This window comes from Falco naumanni, chromosome 9 (assembly GCF_017639655.2).
Source record: "Falco naumanni isolate bFalNau1 chromosome 9, bFalNau1.pat, whole genome shotgun sequence".
Classification (NCBI taxonomy): domain Eukaryota; kingdom Metazoa; phylum Chordata; class Aves; order Falconiformes; family Falconidae; genus Falco; species Falco naumanni.
In genome coordinates, this window is record NC_054062.1 from 23,051,946 (window position 1) to 23,075,166 (window position 23,221).

The 23,221-nt window shown below is 43.0% G+C and overlaps 1 protein-coding gene across 2 annotated transcripts in view; it reads left to right on the forward strand.

Annotated features, from left to right (window-relative positions):
• The window catches only part of SH3PXD2A (SH3 and PX domains 2A), a 272,082-nt gene that overhangs the window by 219,405 nt on the left and 29,456 nt on the right, over nucleotides 1-23,221 (forward strand). For both annotated transcript variants that reach the window (XM_040606729.1, XM_040606728.1), the window contains 2 exons: nucleotides 12,672-12,785; nucleotides 17,283-17,366. In XM_040606729.1, the coding sequence (XP_040462663.1) occupies nucleotides 12,672-12,785; nucleotides 17,283-17,366 (198 nt within the window). The remainder of the gene's footprint in view (nucleotides 1-12,671; nucleotides 12,786-17,282; nucleotides 17,367-23,221) is intronic.

A 23,221-nucleotide genomic window follows, 5' to 3' on the forward strand; every position in this document is an offset into this window, starting at 1 on the left:
CACAAAAAGAATTGATCTGGTTCTTAGTTCCCTTGCAGAGGACTCCTCAAAGCTGGACCAGCTCCCCAGCAGTAGGACCATCTTCTTTCTCAGCTTGCAGTGAACATACAGCCTCTGTGCTCCATCACTGACCTTTCCCAAAATAAGAAGGGGAAATCAGTGCATTCTGAGGAAAGGGGGGGGGGGGGGGGGGGGGGGGGGGGGAAGAGGCCATCAATCTGCCAAGAGTGAGATCCTGAAAAGTACAAGGTTGCAAAATGCCTGAACTCGAGGTTCTCTATGACATTAGCATCAAAGCGATGGGGGAACAGCAGCTGCCTGTGTAAAGAAAGGAGGAGACACACGGGAAGTATCGCACTTCCAGCGGAGTCTGGCCGGGGCACTTACAGGCAGTCCAGCGTGTCCTCTTTTGGTAGCCTTGTAATGGGGGGAGGGAAGGGTTTAATCTTGCGTGCACTCACAGGGTAAGCTTAAGTGACTCCTGTTGAAAAGATAAACACTATGGCTCTATATCGTCTGTCTAACAGGTTTAGGTAATCCCTTACTGTGCTGCATATTTATTTTAAATGGTGCTGCATTGTATAATGCCTGTGTGGTTGTAATGGAGGGTCTGCAATTCTCAGCTTTTTGCCCAAGGACAGCATTACTCTTGCCCTTGTTTCATGGTTGATTTATTCCTAATGGAAAGGAATAAGCCTCACAATGATATATTTATCTTGTCTCAGCTCTGTGAAATGTGTGGAGATTGACAGCTCTTCTGTATCTCACATCATTAATTTGCCTTGCTAACCTTTATTTAGCATCAGAAGATCAGCCTCACTGATTATTGCCAGCAAATCTGCGCTTAGTGCCTGCTCTGGCTCTGAATAAGCTTGAAGAGATGGAAAGGAGAGTCAGAAAATGAAAATGTTTAAATATTCTGACTTTGACTTACTGTACACTTAACAGTGCCTTCCTGGAGGCAGGTCAGCAACTGAGGTTGCCAGCAACCCAGCCTTTCTCTAATATGGTGTTAATAGGAACGTTGCTATTGATGTTCCTGTAGTGCAGGTCTTACTGAGGCATTCCTAGTCTTTCCAGGCAGAGTACTCTGCTCTGAGTCTAGGCTGCCTTTCCAGTCTGTAAGGAGCAACAAAGCCTAATAAGTATCAGTCTTTAAAGTCAACATCCTAGGCGAGACAGCCAAGCAAGATGCAGGGAGTTGATGTGCTTACTAACATGTAGCAAAAACCCTGCAAAGGTGCTTGAGCAAAGTGTGTAGCCTCGTTATTCAGAGGCCAAGCAAGAATGAGTAGAACCTAATGCTTAGTTGTCTGTGTGCAGAGTATTTTTTTGCAATATAAGAGGAGTGCTTTTTTTGCTGCAGCAGGGGAAATAGGCATCTTATCAGAGGTTTTTGCCTCAGTAACTTTCCTATATTCACCTTTTCATGCTGCTGAGGCACCTTTTTGTTAGAGCTGAGGGAATCGGATACCCCAGTAATTCCTGCTTGCTTTTTGAAGTCTACGTGGATGAGCTCAGTTATACCCTTCCTCAAGGTGAATGTCCCCTTCTTGTTTCCACCTGCACAGGCTGTTCTCATTGTCTGGGTCTCCATGATGGAAAAAGATAAAAGGCAAGTCTTTTTCCCCGTGTTTTTTTTTTTTTTTCTTTGAGTTTTCCATAATCTTCTCAAAATGAGGCCAGTTCAGCTTTTTGCTGAACAAAATACAGTAACAAGTCTTAAGTTTCTAAATTCTAGAGAAGCCTGGAAGAACCCTTCAGAAAATCTTGAATTGGGTTTGTAATCTTTTCTGGGGAGTGTCAGTGATACTACTTGCCCACGTATGTCCTTGTTCAGTACAATGTAGTTCATTAATTGGCAGCCCACTAATGCACCAGCTGCTCTTGTAGCCTGCTATTCATCACTCTGGTGCTCATTTCCGAAGCTGTCATTTCCTGCAGCCTTGTGCAGGCAGCTCTTTGAGGCTCAGCTCCCAGGGTCACTGCAGAAACATGGTTTGAATGGAGCTCAGGAGAAAAGCAATGAAGCCATGTCGGAGGGAGAGCAGAGCATTCGGTTTGGCTTACATCAGTATTTGTGATAACATACCATCTGGGCTACAATCTTGCCAAATCTAGCTAATAAATAGAGCTGGACAGACGTTGTATTTTGACGGCAGAGCTTCAAGGAACAGCCGGAATATGGAAATGGCAATTTGTGAGGTGGTTATTCGAGTGCTGAAGAGCAGTGCTGCTCTGCACACTGTCCTGGGCACCAGCAAACTGAGGCATCTCAGTTCCTTTAGCAGGAGCACTGGGGTTCAGAAGGATCCCATAAAATACATTTGTAAGAGACAGTGTTTTAATCTGGTGGCTCAGCTGTGCTTCAGACTGAACTAGTATCCCTGTTTGGTTGCTTTATCCTCTGATTCCTGCTGGATATAGTATAGTCTTTATTCCTTGCTTCAAGATCTTGTCCAGAGTTGTTCTGTTCTGTGATGAAATAACCAGTCTGCTTCAGAGGTGGCAGATGTATTTATGGCTGAAATATGGAATTCCTGTATGATTTTTGACTCTAGCACCTGGAATGGTGTTTGGTACTCTCCAGTCCACAGAGTCTCTTTTTCCTGATTCTGTGTGGTGCTGAGGGTTTCCCAGTAAGCAACTGACACCACGTTCTCTACAGACTTCAGAATAAGAAATTAAAACAAAAGTGACTTTTGTCGATCTGTGCAGGAAGTAAATATTGGCTATTCTCTGCTGCCTGTGAATGCTGTTTCCTATCAGCTGGGGCTGGGGGTCTGTAACTTTTTTAAACCACTAGGAAGTAATTTGTAATCTTTGGAAAAGATTACTATGAGGCCCTTTTGAAAGCTTATTCATGTTTTCCTAAAGAAAGCTTGGACACAAAATGTGTTTGTTTTAAGATTAAGTCCTGTGAATGTAAAGGAAATTACTTGTGAGCTGGACTGTTGCACCCTGTTGGCTGACCACAGAAAACACAACCCCACAACTGGTGATGACTATTAGAGAGTCTCCATTGGCAACTAGGGCTGAGCTCCCCATGCCCGTCAGGCGGAAAGCCATCTGTTTGCATGCCTTTACTGTAATCAGTTGTTTGTGGTTCTGGAAAATCTGCTGCAGGAGCTGGCTGTGCTGGCGTAGCCTTTCTGAAGGCAGTGGGTTACTTGTCTGCTGCCACAGGCCAGGTTTGCCAACCTGATTTCTGTACATTCTGTGCTGGAGTCCTCCTCTGTCCATGCCCCAGCCAAACCAACATGTAGCTGGGAGCCCTTGTAAATTACTGATTTTTTAATTTTTTTTTTTGTAAACATGGTGTCTACAGTATCCCTTTGGCAGGTTCATTAAAACCTCGGATCTATAAATTGCAAACTTTAAATGATGGGCTACTGAGAAGGAAGTGGGGGAGGGTAGGAGACGGATTTATCACTCAACTTTCCTACCTAAGCTACATCTTCCTAACAGTAGAAACACTGAAAGAGATACAGGACAGAAATCCTTTTGGAAGCAGAAGATGAAGGACTCTAGCCTGTAATCGAACATGGAGGAAGGAAAGTGCCCCATGAACTCAAAGGATCATGGAAGCTGTACTGAAAGACATTAGCAGCAGTCAGTATCTCTGCTGGTCGACTTCTGGGACCCACTGCAGTAAAGAAACTTTGGGGAAAAGGAACGAAGAAAGGAAGATACTGCCCAGTGCCACTTGTTGCCTACAGAGGCTTAATGCACATCTCTTTATACTGGCTGTTAAGTGTGTGTGCCCTCTAGCAATCTTAACTTGCCTTGTGGTTACTAAAATCAGAAAGACTTCATCTTTGAAGGATGTGTGTAAATCACTTCCTAAAACAAAAAAATTGCAAGAAAAGGTGAAAATTATACAGAATGCAACCAGAACTTGACATCAGACAGGAAATTCTGTTTCCAGGCAGATCAAATGAAAAAGAAAATTTGCCATCAGTAAGCAGGTATTTTCTGTAATAACTGAGCTGATACTGTGGACTGGATGGTAGGACCATTCTGGCCTGTATACCAGTGCAAGTCTGTAACCTCTTGAAAGCCACTGGGCTATGGGTAGACCTTGTTTTACTCCAGTTACTGTACAGTACTCTGTGTTCACAGGCTAACAGCTGCAGCCAGGCTGCTTGCACAGTACAGCATGCCCACCTAAAGATGGCTTTGTTCCTTCTCATGATTGATGAGGTATTTCCTCTGAGTAAAGCACTCCCTCTTGGTTTCTTTTGTTCCCAAACTGAACAAAGGCTGTGAGCCACAAACACGTTGGGCTATATGGAATGCAGTTCACATTGCATACACAGTTTCACTGTTAGGTGTTCTTGAAATCAAGTAAAGCCGGAAGGGAAAGATTATTTTAAATTTATTTTTAGAAGGCATGAGGATGTTTGAGTCTTGGCAAACCCTTTTTTTGCAACTTCTTGGGTGCTGACTGGCCTCTAGAACTGGATGACTTCATTGCTTTGTGGATTCTCTAAGTTCAGTGATCTTGGGATGCTGGCAAGCACCTTGGGCATTGTTGGTTGTGTGTGTTTCAGAGTTGGCCATGGTCAGGTTTAGCAAATGATGCTTTCTTCTGCTTCTGTCTTGGGGAGCCCAGGGTACGTGACAGTTTAGGGGAAGCAGGTGATGTGGAGTGTGATGGGACTTGATCTGGGATTTACAGACAATGTCCAAGACTTTTCTGTAACTGTTAACATAATAAGTAGTGCGTTTCCTCCCTTGCTTTAAGGACACAACTTGTGTAATTTGTACTGGATTATGATGGCTTTGTGGATGTACATGCGAATTCTTGAAAACGTGTTTGGCAGATTCTTTCATTCCAGCTGTGTCAATACACAAATCTGAGGTCCTTTTTCAAACAGGGAGGGGAAGCCCCTGGGTGACAATTTGGCCATAGCAAATAGCTGCAGACACAGCAATCAGAGTTAGTTAATTATCAGTTTGTGTTACCAGAACCCAAAGTTAAACTGTGTGCTTTACGTAAACAACTCCCTACATACACACATGCACACAAGTCACAATGGTCATAAGAGATAAATATGTACATATTTTGCTGAATGTGCACCTCTGGAAGGCTTGTCACCTACTAGCTTATAAGATTTGAACAAATACAATAATGTATTTCCTAATTGTCTGATACTCTGAATATCCATCGTCTCTACTAGTGATGTAACCAATAAAGTATTAGAACAGAGTTGTATATTATCCAATTTTCTCTTTTCCCATGAACTTTTCCCATGTTCTGAACACTTTTGCTTTTTCCAGAAGTACAAGGAAACGTGGTTCCAATCACAGTAGAAAACTAGGGTAATATGTATTTGAATCAGAGGTCAGGGTGTGAATTTCCACATATATACATGTGTGTTTATGCATATAATGTGATGTGAAACTAATCCAAGCAAGCTAGATGTTTAAGCCAGAATCTGAGACACTTCGAGGCTGTATCGAGTACTTACGTATACACCTAGCCAGCTGCTTTTGGTCCAGGAAAAACCTGTGTGGCAGCAATAACTAGGATATTTATTCACATGTAGTGGGCCCTCTGTGCCAGCTAGCTCTGCAACCACAGGAACTGGAGTACAGCAGCAAGGCGATATGCTAACAGCGCAGCTGAGAAATCTCCATCTACCAATGCCACAAGATTAGTAGTAGGGGTGGAGGGAGAAGACAGACTGGAAGAATTAGGATAGCAAATCCATAACCTTATAGACTTGAAACAACTAGTTGCCTTAATAGCTAGTCATTGCAGGAAAGAACTCCATTCTTTTTTTCATACATTACAGCACCGAACTCTGACATTCACTTCTATTTTCCTTGAACTCGGTAACACCTAAAGCAGTGCAAGGAATGCAATTCCCAGTGCTGCTGCGAAGTCCTAAGCTTTTGCAGTTGCTACCAAATATTGGTGGAGAACAGCAGCAGTGGTCTTGGCTCTTGACCATTTGTTCCAACTTTTAGCTCCATAAGGCAAAGTACTCTTCTGTTAATAGCCAAAAAATGATATCAACAGAGTCCAGCCATCCAGAAGTCCCCACCTCCTGCTCCCCATCTTCTCCCTCACCTCAGGAAGCCACCGTCTCAAGTGTTTTTTTTGTCACCAAATTAAGCAAAAACTGATGCAGCCTGTACTCTGAGAACACAACTCAGCTTTCAGACCCTCTCTAAGAAGGGAAAGAAAAGTGTTTCCTGTGGCACTCCATGTGTGCTTTGGGTTGTCGGGATTCCTAAGTGAGTATCCTTAAGGTTGTGTTCCTATTATGTTTCTGTAGGGACTTCTGTAAATTTCAGTTGAATGCTAGAGCAAAGCACAGGAATGTGCAGCCTCTCTTCCTTCTTCAACATGTTCTTGCTTCACTAAATACTATAACTATTTCTCCAGTTTAAATATTTAGGGTAGTTTGCTGGGCAGAATGTAGCCTATGGCTGTGTGACTGCTGTTGAACAGCGGTCAGGTGTGTGGTTTCTAATGTATGCCCTTTTAGAAGTTGTGGCATATTTGGTACCAGGAGCAAAATGTTTGCTGCTTATTACATTTCAAATCTTAATTATTTGAAAAGCTCATGTTTATTAAAAAAAAAAAAAAAAAGGCAGAGTTTTTGCATTTGTAATTCTTCTTTCCGCTTTTAATCCTATGGTAGAAATCCTGTTTCATGACCCATGTGGAAGTTCAAATTTCCCATGCTGGGCTACAAGGAAATGAGTGACAGGTGTGATCGTTTTTCCTCTTTTCTTTCAGGTGAGAAAGCTAGCAGCTCCACCCCATCACAGTGCTCAGGGGCTCTTGGGGTATTTCAGCAACAAATTTAAAAACCTCTTGGGGTTAAGCATTAACTTGGGATGTTAAGTTTTATTCCTGAGTTCTTAAAGCAGTACTCAATACCTAGAGTGCAACCTGTAGTAGTTGCAAGCAAGACTACAACCTTCAGTCTTGACTGTGAGAGCAGTTAGGGGTGACATTTGGGGTTGCAACACTTTGCAGAATGAGGCTCCCATGGGAAGTGGGGTTGCCCATGCAAACCATGCTCTTAAACTGGCTGTGAGGATCATGACACATAGTTGAGCTGGAACCCTAATATGTGGCCCAATCTGCTTTGGGTATGGCACACAAAAGGCTGAGAACCTGTGCTGTGGATCTTAATTGTGCTCAAGTAGGATGTCTGCCACAAGCACATCTTTCTTCTCGAGCATGTCTTTGTTTGAGCCCTACTTCCATCCTTAAAATGAGACAAACATTGCTTTGTGGTTGAGCGGTGGCTGCAGTGAAGTCTGCAGTGCACACAAGCTAGGAAACATCATGTGTTTAAAGAGAAAAGCTGCCTTTAATATTTCACCAACTTTAATAATTCATCCTGAGATGACAGCTTTAGTCTGCTGTGCAGTGACTCACACACAGACTTCTGTACCCCAAACTATAGTCAGCTCCATGCTAGAAAGACCTCTTGCATATATTTCCATATTTAAAATAAAGATGGCTCTTCTGTAAATCCTAAGGACAAAATGCTTAGAAATCAGACACTGACCTTCATAAAAATCCGATGCTTTCAACCCAGCACCTTTGCCAAGTGTGTGGGACTGAAGGAGCCTTCTACAGAAAGCAGAGCCAGCATGTACAGTGATAGTGTCTAAACAGTGTATGGACAGTGTAGTGAGTTTTTAGGAAGTGGGTGTGAGAATATGGTTACTGCATAAAATCCCTCTTGCAAAATGCTACTTCTGGTGCCTTTATATTTCTGCTTCTGCATATTCTTTGGAGGTCTGTTGGAGGCAATTATGACTGACTTCCTTTTGTGTATCAAATACACATGTACTGTGTAGGAAGAGCTCAAGGGGTGGAAAAAAAAAGCACCTTCATCTATGCAGCAATACTCTGACCTTAGCTTTTCTCTTTTTTTTTTTTTTTTTTTTTTTTTTTTTTTAAGCATATGACATCTCTGAAGGAAGATATTAGCTGTTGGCATGAAGAGGTCTGTGCGCCAGGTCTGGAAGTGACCTGACTGCATCTAGTACTGCTTTGTAGGACAACTTAAGTTACGGGATTAAAAAAAAAAAACAAAAACAAAACCACCCAACAAAACCGAGAGAGAGAGAGAGAGAGAGTTCCAAGGTAGAAGGACTTAAAACAGAGCAGCTCTTAACTCCAAAGAGCGCATGTCAAATGTACCAGACTGCTGCTTGAGTAGGATTTTTCTAAGACTCTTGAGAGGTAGAGTGTTTTTTAAGTAATTGTTTAGAAGACTGTGTAGTCCACTTATGCAGGAGAGATTCCCATTCCCTTTTACAGTGTTGCTATTCTTGTTTACTTTAGTAAAGTTCATAAATTGACAATCAAAGTTTACAGAGAAATTAATGGCTATGGGAGAATTAGAAACCACTGTTCAGCATGATCCTGCTGGGGTTTTGTGTGTCTATTTTTTAAAGAGAATTGTAGCATCTTATGATTAGGCAGACTTGTACAGGAATAGCTAATTTTCCTGTTGTTGTGGAGAAAAGGATGATATTGAAGCATGGATGGGTGAGGATGCATGTAAACATCAACAAAACTTGCATATAAGATAGTCCTTTAGCTATGTTCTAGTAGTTTCCCATGGTGTGGGTTGTAGATAACACTTGCTTATTTCTTTTGCTTTTTATAAAGCCTTTTGGGGAGAGGGCTGGTGATGCAATTAAAAGCAAGAACATGATATTTAGAATCAAAGTATTTTTGTCACTTATTCATTCTCCAGTGTGACCATTCCATTTTTCAATCATCATCTTGCCATGTGTATGTATGCGTGGCAAGTGGAACCTTTTATATCTTGTTAACTGTTGTCACTCCATGCTGAAAATGCCTGAGAGTTATCAGAGCCTAGATGGACTGAGTGTAGAGAGATCTTGGCTATTGCAGGTAGGGATGCTGACCAAAGGGTCAACATATGTGGGGAGAAAATTGCACTCCTACCTTAAAAATTCATATTCTTGGATTAGTATTGAAGCAGGATTTAGAGTGATGCAGGAAAGCTGAGCTTGGTCTGGGCACAGTGGCTACAACTCCCTGTGTGCCTTCTGTGAGGCTCAAGCTTCCCTTGAGCCCTCATCAGGGATGAGGGCTGATGAGTGTCAGTCTAGACATCCATGCCACATGAGCTTGAGAGTTGTGTTTTGATGCCTGAGAGATAGGGGCATCTGTAAGGGTTAACTCAAGCTGTAAAGCACTGCCTAATTTTTACAGATGGTGTGAGTGCAAGAGCAAACCTCAGACTGGCTTGGCAATGCAGAGAGATAACTTTACATAATTCCATGCAGATGTTGCTGCAGAATGGTTTTAATAATGAGTTGTGAAGTGAAGCTCAACTCTAGCATAGAGGGAGAACTCAATAAATGCAATGTTTTGTTCTGTATTTCAAAAGGGAGTTTTCTAACAACATTTCTGTGCTGCTCTGTGTTGGGAAAGATGGCAGGGGAGGGGACAAGAGATAGCTTGCTCCATTATAGCCCTGGCTTTTTGTAAACAAAGGCCAGTCTGGCTAATTTGTCTGCAAACCATGAACCTGGGGTTGAGGGGTAAAACTGTGGAGGGACCAAATGGCAGCTGTCCTAATGCTTCTAGTGAGGGGATGGTACAGAGCAAGTACATCATGATCAGCTGGGCGGAGTTCTGCAGTTTGTGGCTGTCATGCACGGACTGCATTGTGGAACTTGTCTGCACTTCAGTCATTTTCTGGTAGGAGTGTGTCCGTTCTTGCACTGTGCTGTAATTTCCTTTCTGTAGGGTTATGGCTTAGATGTGCCATCGTAATTCAGATTTTCACCTCTTATGGAGTAAGCTGCCTCTGCAATGTTTGCTCAGCCACTCTGAGACCTTGCATGTCTTGCTTGTGAGCATCCATTTTTGACTTTTCTGCTTCTGGGAGGTGCTGCTGGAAGTTTCTCAGGCTTCTCAGTTGTTCAGGCTGTTTAATTCCTGTGGGCATGCTATTCCAATGAGCTGCATTAAAGCCTTTCTTTTGTCCTCCTGAGAAGCAAGTGTGAAATGGGAGAAGAGAATTTCAGAGCAGGGGCTGGATTTTTTTCTGAACCTGGACAGATGCTGCTGATCTCTTAGTAGTTGTGGAGCTTTCTCATTTATACTTCACCTTGACACACAGGGTGAAGAATGATAACTTTCATGAGCTGTGTGGCGATTAGAAGCTTTAATCTTAGTGATGGCTTGAAGAATCAAAGTAACTTAAAACGTCACTTAGACTGTTACATGCTCCGTCCACACATTGTGATCGATTTGGTTGCATTACTGGACTATAACCTACCTCAAATGTGACTTGGCCTCCAACTGGCACGTGGGATACTGTTCATAAGGTCGGTGGAGGTGTGAGGCTTCGCTGCTGAGGCCTTTCAGGAGCTGGGAATGGCAGTAGGGAGGCACAGTGATACTGGGGAGGCACATGTGGGAGTGAGGGGCTGCCTTATAGCCGGGAGCCCTGTTCAGAGGGATGGTGGCTCAGCTACCCCGTGGCCCCAGACACGAGCCCTCAGACTCAGATGCGAGGCCATGATGCATCGCAGTGAGCCAAACCAGAGGAGCTGTATTGCAACACGGGCTAGCACTGGGTCGGCGTCAAGCCTGTGTGATCCAGCCCTCCAAAGATGGTTTTACCATGGTTTGAGTTTGGCCCAAGCACACGCTTTTAAGTGTAGGCAAGTCCGGTTTTGTGCAATTGTGTTTAATTTCTTTCTGACAAAGAGTTTACATAAACTATTCCAGTCTAATTGATATCAGCTGAAAGAGCTGCTGACATTTTGTGCCTAATTATAAGTGTATGTTAAACTGTGTGTGCTACCCATGTCGATAAGTTACTAGTAAAATCAGGAACAACCATGAAGATGTGTTTTTGAAACACTGTGGCAGATCCTGTGTGTTCGCTGCTGTGGGCTTCGTGGCAGGAGAATCCACCTCCTGCTGAGGGGGAATAACTAAATTTAAACTTTCCAACCATGAGCCTTGTGAAGCAAAGTTTCCAAACCTCTGCTGTGCCAGAAAATGGAAAGCCATGTCTGAGCTATGAGAGTAAATAAATAGAGCTACCTAGCAGCTGTGCGGTGGCCAGCGAGAGGTTTGTTGCTTGGGGCACATTGTCTCCCAGCCACAGGCCCCAGGGAGGAGAACATGGCTTTGTAACTACTGTTCTCTGGTGAAATCTTCCGTGATGGGATTTGGAATGAACTTGGGTGACTTTTAGCATGAATGTTTGAGCATTGTTTCAGCAGGTTGCTGCTCTTTTTTGGTTTTGTTTAAAGGAAGGTGCATGTGGCATGGCGGTGGAGCCCAGTGACGCTGGGCCCAGGGGTGCAGCCTCCCAGCTGTGGGAGGGCGGCCTCTGTCACACAGCTCAGGGCTTTGCCCCACCATAAACTAACTAGTTTTTGTGCCCCTGTTTACGAACCAAGCTGGCTTGTCCCTGCCTGTGATGAGCAAAGGCAGGCATGGGAGTCTCCTGTGAAATCTGTTGGGTTTATGGCAGCCATTAAAGTCCGTAAACTGTTTTGAGGTACATGTGCAGAAATAGCTATTTTCTCAACTCCCTTTGGGGAGGCTGAAAGAAGACTGGTGTCAAACAATAGCTTGTATTGTCCTGAGAAAGCAATTTGCATTATTTGGGAGGCTGGGACGTTGTAGAAAACAACATAAATGGTTTACCTGCTTGGCTTTTTGTTGTCCTGTGTCTTAATTCTGCCTTTACCTGAGTGGAGCAGAATCTAGTTGTGCTCATATCTGAGAGCAGCACGCTCTTGGGTGAGTGATTCTACTTCAGTGGAGGATTCCATAAGTCAGTGTAGCCAAGCAAGAAAGCAGGCAAGGCTAGTTATGATTAGGATGCTTTAGGGCTGGTATTATTTAGGTCCCATATGAGCCAATAAAGAGGGCTCACCTATATTCTTATTTGTCTACACGTGGATGTGACCTAAAGGTTATATCTGTATAGTTGGTGAATACTCCACATTTTTGTAGATAGTAGTAGAAACTTGCATGTTTAGGCGCGAAGGCAAATATCTGGTGTTTATGGCCTGAAGTCACATTTCAGTTAGCTTTTCTCTCTTATTTCTGTTCTGTGCAGTACTTTCCAGCTTCCTAGGGCATTGAATTCAGGTCATGTTTATTAAACACCAGCTGCGGTGACAAGTGTTCTAGAAGCACTTATTTTGTATCCTGTTTGAAATCTGTGCCCTTCTACTAAACTCTTTACTATTTCCATCTTTTGAGTTCTGTGATACCAAATTCTAATATGAGGTAGCATTTGCACTATTTCCCATATGTTCACGTACGCATGCACACATAGAAAGTGTTTCAATACTGTAGATGTATATGTCGCAAGACTTGCCTTGAGAAACTGAATTGGAGAGCTCATATCAGAGTTGTCATGGATAGAATACAGGCTTCTTAAAATAAACTGATGTTTGTGCCATTGCACACTTTTTTTACATGAGGCCTGTCTGCATGCTTGTTTACCACTGTGAGTATCTGATAGAAATGGTGTAATGGGACTAAACCCCTCTCCTAACAGGTTGCAGAGTAACTCAAACCCGCACTGAAGCTGCTGTACTGTACCGCCTTCTCAGTAGCATCTTGCTATTCTTCTTCTGAATGTTGACTGAGCAACTTCTTTTATTTCTTTTTGTAGGTTGGTGGTTTGTGAGCACAGCAGAGGAGCAGGGCTGGGTTCCTGCTACATACCTGGAATGCCAAAATGGAACCAGAGATGACTCTGACATCAACACGTCCAAACTTGGGGAAGGTATGGAAAGCTTTCTGTTGTCAAAGGGAAACTGATACTTGCTTTATGCTTTTGCCCCCATAGGAGAATGTTGAAAACTTTTGCTGCCACTTGTGGCTGTTTAATCCAGTGTAGTAACCTGCTCTGCTGTCTTCTATTAGCAAATAAACTATTGCAGAAGAAATTGGAGTGAAGTACCATGTCTGTAATCTCTCTGTGAGCAGCTTGGGCTCCCAGTGTGACAAAAGGTTCAAAAACTGAAATGATGCTCATTTAATACCCTTAAAAAGCATACAGATAACTTAGGTGCAAGTCCAAGCAGTATATTCTGGTGGAAGTCTTGGACTCTCATGTCCCTGGAAGGAGAACTTGCATGGCTTGTTTGCAGAAATTATACAAGTGAGAGCTTTTAATTGGAAGAAGATGCTTGTTAGAGCCACACACCATTAAAAGGAGTGAGATTTAACTTTAATGGCTTTTTCTTGATACAATTTGCTTCTCATTACAATTTTTTTTAATTAATCCTTGAAACTATTTGCACTGCTGTTTGCTGTGGTCTGTAACTGTGTGGAAAGGTAATTTTATATGGTGTGGTCTCATTCTATTAAAACTTAGATGCCATTCATCATGTATATGTATTTAGCTGTGCTTCTTTTTTTGGCTAAAGATGCTTAATTCAGGTTCCAGAAATGGAATAGTACAACCTCACGTGTTCCTCTGTTCCATTATGAAAGGCTAACCACATCTTAATGGACTTCTCATGTAACAACTGTGTACAAAGGACACTTACTATTATTTGCTCCATTCTAATGAGTATCTTGCTAAATTTCTAGGTGCTTTTGATGTGACACTCATGTAAAACGTATGTGGAAACTCAGCTGACCTTTCCTTAGCACAGTCAGGAGGCTTAGAGATGTGTTGGGGTGACCATCTGCTCATTAAGATAGCACACAGGCAAAACATAACTTTGTACTGGGCCCCAAGGGTGACATCTGTGGCTTATTGAAATCTTTGGCTCTGTAACTCATTTTTCCCTGCTCGAAGCTGCCCATATCCTGGGTCACTTAGGGTTTAGAGACAGACTGGCTGTAGACTGTAGGCTGGGAACCAGTCTGCTATGATGCAATATCTTAGCGGATGCAAAAGCAGTTAGTAAAATTTCCCTGTTAGTAAAGAACAAAAACTTACTGCTGTCTTCTGAAAGAGTTGAAGAATGCCTTGTCTGTTGTTCTGTAGCTTCCTCCCTTTTCCTGACTTAAATATGGTGCATGCTTGACAGCCTTAGTGCTTAAACTGCTTTCATTCCAAGCTCTTTTCTGCCTTTCATGTTGCCCTCTGGGGTGTACGCTGCACGGGGCTGTTGCCACATAGCAGTCTTTCCTGGGTAATGGAAAAGCCATCAAATGTTCCTTATCTTTTTCCTCTCAGTCCCCTTTTTAATCCATTACACTGCTCTCCTCAGCTTTGGTCAGCAGTTGTGCTCTTGCCTTACTCCAAATCCAGATACACTGAAACCTGAGTGGTGTTCCCTTTCTGTTCAGTTCCATCTCAGTGACAAATCTAATTGCATTACCTCTGCAGCTACTTTGATGTGCCTCAGCTTTTGCTTGCTTTTCAGTAACATTGGTTTGTTATTAACCACATAAACTGGGACTTCTTTTGTTGTATTTCCCCCCCTCCAGTCCTTTACTTGGGCTGTTCTTCTCCTAATAGTTATTCCCTAAGAGAGGAAAGAACAACTCAGATTCACTTTCTTAAAGAAAAGTGTATAAAAATGAACATACTTACACAGAAAACTTGCCAACTCTCAGTAGGCAGGAGAAAGGGGCTCAAGTGTAACTGAGGAGGAAGTCATCTCAAGTGGATTAAGTGCCCTAGCCCCTGGATTTAGACTTCATACAATTTTCAGAGTGACTCCTGGAGATGTTGACTTCCTGCAACTGTGCAATCTGTGCAATCTGCCTATGCTGAAATGGTAGAAACATTAATGTAGGGAGCTCTCTGTTATCAGCCTCTTAGCCCTTTCTATTTGCAGTGGGCCTGAAACAAGTGCTCAAGACAGGCAGACCCAGAGGTTCGCTCTGCTGTGGCAGGCCCTTGTAAAGATAAGGAGGTGCTGTATGCAGCTTACTAATAATGCTGCCTCTGCATAGCAGTAATATTTCCATGTGTCTCTGTTTAAATAGTCTGTTCCCTGAAAAAGACGAAAGTGCTTCCTGTCTGCATCTGAGCCTGCACAAGATCTTTTGTCAGGGTGAGGGTAGGCAGCTGACTGCTACCTGGGCATGTGTTTAGACCAACACCATTTTACAAGGCTTTGAAAACATTCATGAAAGCAATCTGAAGCATTCACAGCCACAGGAGCTGTTAAAGTAAATGTCTTAAAATGTTCTCTGGAAACATTTAGACACTTGATAAATAACCTTTCTGGTGACTGTGGCATGACCAACCAAGTCCGAGTCTGGGATCAAATGGCAAAATTCAATATTGTTGAGAAGAAAAAAAAATCCACCCCGAGTCATACAAAAGCATCACTGTGGTATAGAAGGGCTATCACTGGGGATAGTTATGTGTTGTGAGGAGGACATGGCATGGTGGATCTGTGATCCACTGTGTTCAAGGGATGCTCCCGGATGGATGAATCCTCCAAATTCCCAGCGTGAGCAAGGAGCTGTGGATGACTGCTCTGTGTTGACTCTTGAAGCTACTCCTTCCTGCAAGCCCTTTTAAGTTCAGCATCTTCAATTTCCTCCTTTCTTGTACAGAAACCTCCTAATGCAGGCACCCTTACTGTGAATTTAGCTTTAGCTTCTCTCTCTGCTATAATCTGTATGTCTAGTGGAGTGTCCTGTGTTGCCTCTTATGTAGTGTGTGTGTGTAACTGACAGTCTAATGTCCAGTTGATTTGGAGGAAGCCACCAGCTTAAACCAATTGGTAAGAAAAACATTACCAGTAAGGAGTGAGGACAGCTCATCTTCTGTGCCACCAAGGCTTCCAAGAAGGTCACTGATTTCTGTTAGCCAAGAACACAGTGATCTATAAAATTGAAATACAGCTCCTCTAAAAATTTTTGGTGGTGCTTTGATCCACATGGGATCAAAGGGAAAGTACAGAGTACCACAAACTAGACACTGTGTCTGTTCAACACCACTTGCCACACCTCCACTTAGGGTGACTAGGGGTGGTTTAAGCTTTACAGCAAGGGACAAATTGAGTGAGCTGGGTGCAAAAGTCTGATCTAAGCCCCTGACAGATATAAAGGGCAAAAAGGCAAAAGCCATTTTGGGGGAAGTTATTAATTCTTTTACTTGTTCAGCTAATGATTCCCCAAATAATTTTGCTGTGCCTGATTGTCTATAGTTAGTTCTAGAAGACAATGGTGTCCACTCTTCTAAGATTGTATTCCCCAAATGAGTGCACATAAGCAGAATTGAGTGATTACTAACAATGTGATATCAGAGTTTATGGACAGCTTCCCAGCATCACTAGCAAACCGATTGTGTTTGCACCCCAGCGATAGCTGAAATGTAATAGATTACATTGCTTTGTGGCAGCACCAAGCACCCTTGCAGTAGTTGCCAAACTAGCATGGAAGCCCTTGAGCGGAAAAAGAGAGATGTTTGTCTGTGTTTCTGTGCTGGTCCAATGGTTCCTGTGTCATTCACGCTTTCATAAGCAGAAGAAGGATCTGAGTACAGTTCTACATACGTGATCCAGAAAACAAGTGGTGTCCTCTGTGCACAGCTGCTCTCATAATCCATTTCGATAGGTGTCTTGTCTTTATTTATATTTTGAGCATAAAATATTGTTTCAGTGTGTAACTAATTCTCAGTTCTAACTTCTTAGCTTCTTGAGCCTGCTCAATAATTGCAAGGTTAGGTTTTTTTCTTATATTTTTTTATTAGTACATTAGAAGTTTGGATCATGAGAACTAGCTATGGCAGTGATTGTGAGTCATGTGTTGCAAGCAAGGAGACATTAGACACTTTTCAGTTGGGTTCTGTTCCTGCTGTTACAAGTGAACTCACATAAGAGAAGCTGCCTTTTTTTTTTTTTTTCCTTTTCTTGGATTTTGTTTATAGTGTAGTAATTTGCTTAGAGAGGGTTAGAGCCCTGTTGGGTTTGATGTCATATGCAATAGGCTAAATTCTCCAAAGATTATGCAGCCTAACCAGGAGATGCAGCATCCATGATGTTGATCTGTACTGCTACTGCAGCCTCCCCGGACAAGCAGTTTGGTTTGGGGTGCATGTATGGTTTTGTTGTTTGTTTTTTTTAAGGAAAGCCAGTAGCAAGGGTGGTAACTTGTGTCAGTTCTAGGTGGTTCATGTTGCTCAGGCTCAAGAAGCTAACTTGTTCCACTGTACTATATAAACTAAACCAAAATGTCTGTATCCCACCTAACTCATTCCTGCTGACAAGACCAATGCTTGTAAATGCCATTTTTTGTTTTTATTCCTCACCCTCCCATTATTTTTTTTGTTTGTTTGTTTGTTTCCATCCATGTTCCAAACTAGTTTCTAAGCGACGCAAGGCTCACCTGAGACGCCTGGACCGGCGATGGACGCTGGGCGGGATAGTCAACAGGCAGCAGAGTCGAGGTGAATTAATAGCTTCCTATGGCACCAGCCCTTAAGGATGCACCAAAAGCCATGCTGCAGCTTTGACTGTTGTGCACTGGGGTCTGCATCTTCAGCACTCTAGCAGAGAGAGACTGAAGGTCCAGAGTTCACATGTGGATTTTGTACATGACAGCTGGAGGGTGTCTTGGAGCCAGGGTTAGGCACCCCAAGAGCCGGAGGCTAATAACCAAGGATAGCTCTGCAGTCTGAATCCTCATGCTGCTTAGGGTTGCTCACATCTGTTGTGTTTTAACTTTGGACATACTTGTACTCAATCTTTCCTACCTCAAGAAGGACAAGTGATACTTTCAGGCTATTAAAATGAGAAGAGTGCCAAAAAGCCATGGTCAGAGATGTGCATCTTGGAAAAGTACTTGGTGTGGAAAGATGAGAATAATTCCAGTTTCAGTCCCCTCTCTTCCTTGCAGGCAGTGCTTGGTACTAAAGACAGACTTCTTCAGAGCTTTTGGTAGCTTTTGGTGTCAGTCGTAGGTGTTTAAAATACCATCATTAGCAACATTTTGATGGGGTTTTTCTAGCTCTGTTGGTCTGACAGTGAGCATGGCAGGGTAGGAGGGAACACCTTGTGTTTTGAAGCTACATTTGGGTGAAGTCTGAGGAATCTTCCAAACCAAGCATTTCTCCAGTGTATGTGAATTGTCTTTCCCAGAGCAGAGGTACCCCTTTCTATCCCCTTCTCCCCTTCTCGCGGGATTTTTCAGATATGGTATTCATTGCACTTTAAAAAGGAAGGAGGAGTGAGGAAGCACCGTTTGCGTCTCTGCAGCTTTCAGACAACCTTACTGAGAGGATGGAACCAAATACAAGCACAAGAGAAGCTTCCTAGATGAGGAAAAGATGCCATATCCTACTAGGGAGAGAATGTACTTTTAAAGCAGCAAATTTATCTTCTTGTGGATTTGGCGGCAGTTCTTCATACACGCTTATGTGTGTCAAACACTTACAACTTTTCAGTGACCTTTCACCTTTGCCTGAAAGTATTATTGAGGGAACAATAACAAGAGAGGTGTTCTTTCTCCTGTAGCTTGACCCTGCAGGAACTGAAACTACCCTTAGAAGACAAGGTCTTGCTTCTCAGCCACCAAATACACCCTGAAGGCACCAAAATACCCCACCCCATAACCACACATGATGACTTGTGTTTGTTTCTGTACCCCAAGAGTTTGGGAACTACTTATTTTGCATTGTCAAACTCAGCCAGATACTTCCTGGCAATTTAACAGGGAGAATTTCTGGGAATCAGTTTTCTAAACAGTTTGTTTACAATTTAAGCAAATATATCCTTTCATATTCCTACAATACTGCAAACAAAGCTCCATAAAATTTAAAATGCATGATCGTTCCTTTAGTGTAGTTGACTGGTAAGACTCAAGGACCTAAGTTGCATTCCCAAGTTCTCCCTTTTGCACTCATGCCCACCATCTGTATGCATCTTCCCCAGACCTGCCCTCTGCCCAGTATTGCAGTGTCTTTTCCTGGCAGTCTTCCCCACCACAGGCTCCCCTAGTCTCTTCCATCCCAGCCTTTTTCTTGTTCCTTAACAGTTTCTTCCCTATTAGGCCCAAGCAGTGCTGGGGTTTTGAGTGTGTTGGGGGGATATGTGCTTTATCTCAAACTAAATCTTGGCACGTGAACTTGGCACAAACTGTAACATCTCAAGGTTTGGGGCACCCTCCGTCGCTGAGCTGTTCCTATAAGCTCTCTCCAATGCATTTCAGCCACAGCTATGCAGGCTGGCTAAAAATAAACTGCTTAATGTTATCTGGAGTAGTAGGTTAGGGAGCTCTTACAAGAGCAGGCTCACTGGAAGTAAAGAAAGTGATCTGAATACTTGGGGACAGGTTGGAAACAGTGGCTTCATCATCTGGCATAGCTGTAGCCTGTACAGACATCTATGCCTTCCAAACTGCAGTTGTTGAAAGTATGAGTCTCTCTGGGTGTCCAGCCTGCTGTTCTCTAACAGATCACAGTTTATGTGAGGTCAGAAGAGATTCTTTCTCCCTTTCCCTCCCATCCCAGCCCAAAAGACTTCTAACAAGGCCAAATTTGGGTGGGTTTGCACTGAAATGACAGAATACATGAAGTATACATACGTACCCCCCCGCCAACCTTCAAGTCCCTGCTCCAAAGCATAGAAGAACTGGAGCTGCTTAAACAGGAGGTTGCCAGAATTTTTCAGCTCGGGCAAAACAGCATCCCCTCCCCCACTTGGCCTCTTCCTTGGAAATAAATTCAATTAAACATTTTGGCTGAAATTCTTCCCACCCAGCGATATTCTGCTTGAGATAATCCCTGCTCTTGGAAGGGTTAGCTCCAAGAGTTCACTGGAGTTTAAAAGCAAGCTGTAAAGGATGCTCCCCTTTATTCTTGGGTACCGCTAATGAACATTTTTACTGACCAGGTCTATGATAGACTCACTAAAGCCAGAACCAAAGGAATTAAACATTGTTTCTGAAGGCCAGGATTTTCTAAGAGATATTCTTGGATATTAAAAACACTGGGAAAGCCTGAGTGCAGAAGGAAAGAGTGTTTGCTTCTCCCTTGAAGACTGCCTGATGGAGAAGAATTATCAGGGGAACATATGGCTTATTTATTTCTACCCTTTCCAAAGCCATTTGAAGAGGCTAAGCATCCTGAACTTCAGCTATTTGGGAGCAAATGGGATATTTGGGTCTGTGAATAAGAAACATGAAAGACAAATTATTGATTATCATCATAGTGCTCTCTTTCTAAAGCTGAAAAAAAATCTGCAATGAGAACAGCTGTAGTCCATTTTTACAAAGAGGAACAGATGACATTTGTTTCTGAACTTCTCTTTAAAATGGTCCGTGGTATGCTCAGATCTAAGAGATTACATTGGTTTATGTTTCTTATGTAGCTGCAGAGCTTGGTTTCTTTAAATGTTAAATGTTTTTATTTGTGGTACATTTTCTAAACTTTTGTCTGTATATTACAAAACTCAAATAACAGATACAAATTTTGAGGAGAAGCTGAACATTTGTAGTTTTCCTCAGTCCTGACACGTTAGACTTGCAAGCTGCAGTTCATGTTCTCTTGTACGGTGTAAAATGCTAATTCTGCACATGCATTTATTTGGAAATTCCCCTGGAAGGGGATGTAGGATTGTTTACAGGCTAATTTCATGAGAAGTCATTTGCGCTATTACAGTTTGATTGGGAAAAGCAGGGGTTTTACATGCCAGTTCTGTATCCCAGATATCTGACGTAAGTTACTGGTGCTTTGGCTTTGTGCCAAACACTTCCAACTGGAGCTATTACAATGGAGGAAAGTACTTCAAAGTTACTCATATCAACAATATAGTGACATATAGGCTGAGTTTCTGCCAGATAAGCCTATTATTTAAGAGTAGCTGCTAGCACAAGAAATAAGCTATTCAATGAATGAGTTAAAGTTAGAACTTGGAAACTATAGGTCTTCCTACTGCTTACCTAACTTAGTGAGAGAGAGAGCTTGGTGGGGAGAGGTGGACAGGGTGTAGATAGAAGGCAGCTGTGTAACCCAGTGGTCTTGATACTTCATCTCCAACTTGAGCTGGTCTCAATTCTTGAACTCCATCTCCTAGCCCAGGTGGGCTGTTCTGCAGCCAGTTTTCTTAGCCATAGAAAGAGCCCTTGATCAGTACTGGTATGCTCGTGCACTGGTACCCTTTCCTGCATCCCACCAGAGCTGCTCTGCCCTCTTTCACAGCCCCCTCATTACCTACAGGACTTCTCCCTTTGTTTTCTCTCTTTTTTTCCCTGCTTGTTCCTGATGCTGATGAAATCTTTTCCACTCACAGTACAGCAGGGCTGCTTTGCCATGCTAAACCAAACCAGCACAGATCAGCTTCAGATTTAGTTTGTTCTTTCTTTTTTTTTTCTTTTTTTTTTTTCTCCTCCTGTGTGCTCCAAGGAAAGTAGTAAATGTTTATTGCCCCTTGCTGGTTGAAGAAAGAGCATGCGCAATACAGAACTGTTTAGAAGAAATGTCATTATTGTTCTTTTTTATCTGTTGGCATGAGGTTTTCTGTCATTTAAAAAAAAGAAGGGAGAGGGAGGGGAGAGAGGAACAAAGGCTGAAGAGCTCCTGTCTACAGATGAACACATTTGATAACTGCGGACAGTTATTTTCTCTGCTGAATATTTAGACAAGTAAAACAAAGTCCATGTTGAATTAATGCTTTGCTTTCTGGAACAGCGAGACTTTTTCCAGAAGCAGGTCTGACAAAGGGGGGGTGGAACGGAGGAGTGGGGGAGGGCGAGCGCAGACTGCTGACTGAGGGGAAAGTATTTTGAAAGAAAATTCTTCTGTGGTTTGGAAGATGTAGGTTTGGGGCTGTTGCATTTTGCTGAGAAATCGCTAATTGGCTAATTTCTAGCCCAGTTCCCCCCATCCCCACCCCTCCCGGCATATCAAACAAGGATGGGGTTACAGAAAGCCGGGGGCACATAGAAACACCAGCTGAGCAAAGAAAATTACTCCCTTACTTGATTGACTCCTGAAGTGCTGCAGATGACTTCCACACTTATTTATGGAGGCAGAAAAGAGCAAACTTATAAAATATAGGTGAAGGAGAGGTATGAAAAACGGGGCGCTTGGAACTTGGAAACAGAAACGTATGAGTGCTGGCCATTTGCCTGGGAGAGATGAGACTGATTCTGCAGGGCTGGAAGCGTGCATGGTATTTTAGCTGCTTAAAGGCGAGGTTCCTGTCCCAAATAGTTTACAGCCTAAACAAAGAGGAAATCTGTGCATCAAAGGAACCTGGGCAAGTGGCAATTTGGCATGCATCTTATTACAGAAAATGGTTTTTCACAGTGGAAGGTGGTATTTATTTGGTGTTTTTAAAAGCTTTTAGAGAAGGGCTAAAACTAAGCTTGTTGGGCAGGGCCGGAAGTCAGGGTAGGCCTATTTTAGGAAGGATTTGAGAATTCCAGGTTATTTGATACCATGGAGGAGGGAGCCTGCTCAGGTTGATGAAGCATCATAAGAAAGGCATGAGACTGAGTGGGAAAAGATGAAAGAATTTAGACAAGTGGGATGTCCAGCAAGAGCAGAGCACATGAGAGTGTGTAGTAGCATACTAAAGCAAGGTACACCATGCAGGCTTGAAAATTCAAGATGGGACAACTGAGCTGGGTGTACACTTGGTAGGTGTCTGGCTGAAGTACCAGAGTGTTGTGGTGGCAAGAGTGGTGTGCTGAATGGCTGGGAAAGGGAGCAAAGGAGGTAGGAGGTGGCTGTAGTGGCCGTGCAAAAGAGGCTGAAAGGCCAGGTCTGGGCTCTAGCAGTGAGGAGCAACAGTGACAGAGGATTTTGAAGATGTTGGGGAAAGGAACAAGTTACCTTGGTGACAGACTAGGAGGAATCTGAAATAACCAGTGCCAAGGGAATTGGGAAGATTGAATAAGGAAGATTTGGAAAGCACTACTGAAGCTCTACATTACATCTTGAGCAGTAAAACCATAGGTCTGTTTTCCTTGACCTGACAGTAAGTATAAATGCAGACAGCGAGAGGAGGGATGAAGCTGCCTTCTCAAGACACCTCATAACTTTAATGTATATTATGTTTGTGCACAAGCGTACGTGTAAAATCTGAAATTTTGGTTTGACAGATGGGATTGTAGGAGCCTCACAGGCTGCTGAGTTCAGTGTCTTGCTCTGTCGGACAAATAGGTACAGTTTCTTCTGGAACTGACGGAGCTTCATCTTGGCTGAAGTTTTTCCTGTGGGAGAGGTATCCTAACACGTCACCTGATATGGAAAATGCCATGTCCAATGCCTAAAAATTCTTTAGAGGTTCCCCTTTTACT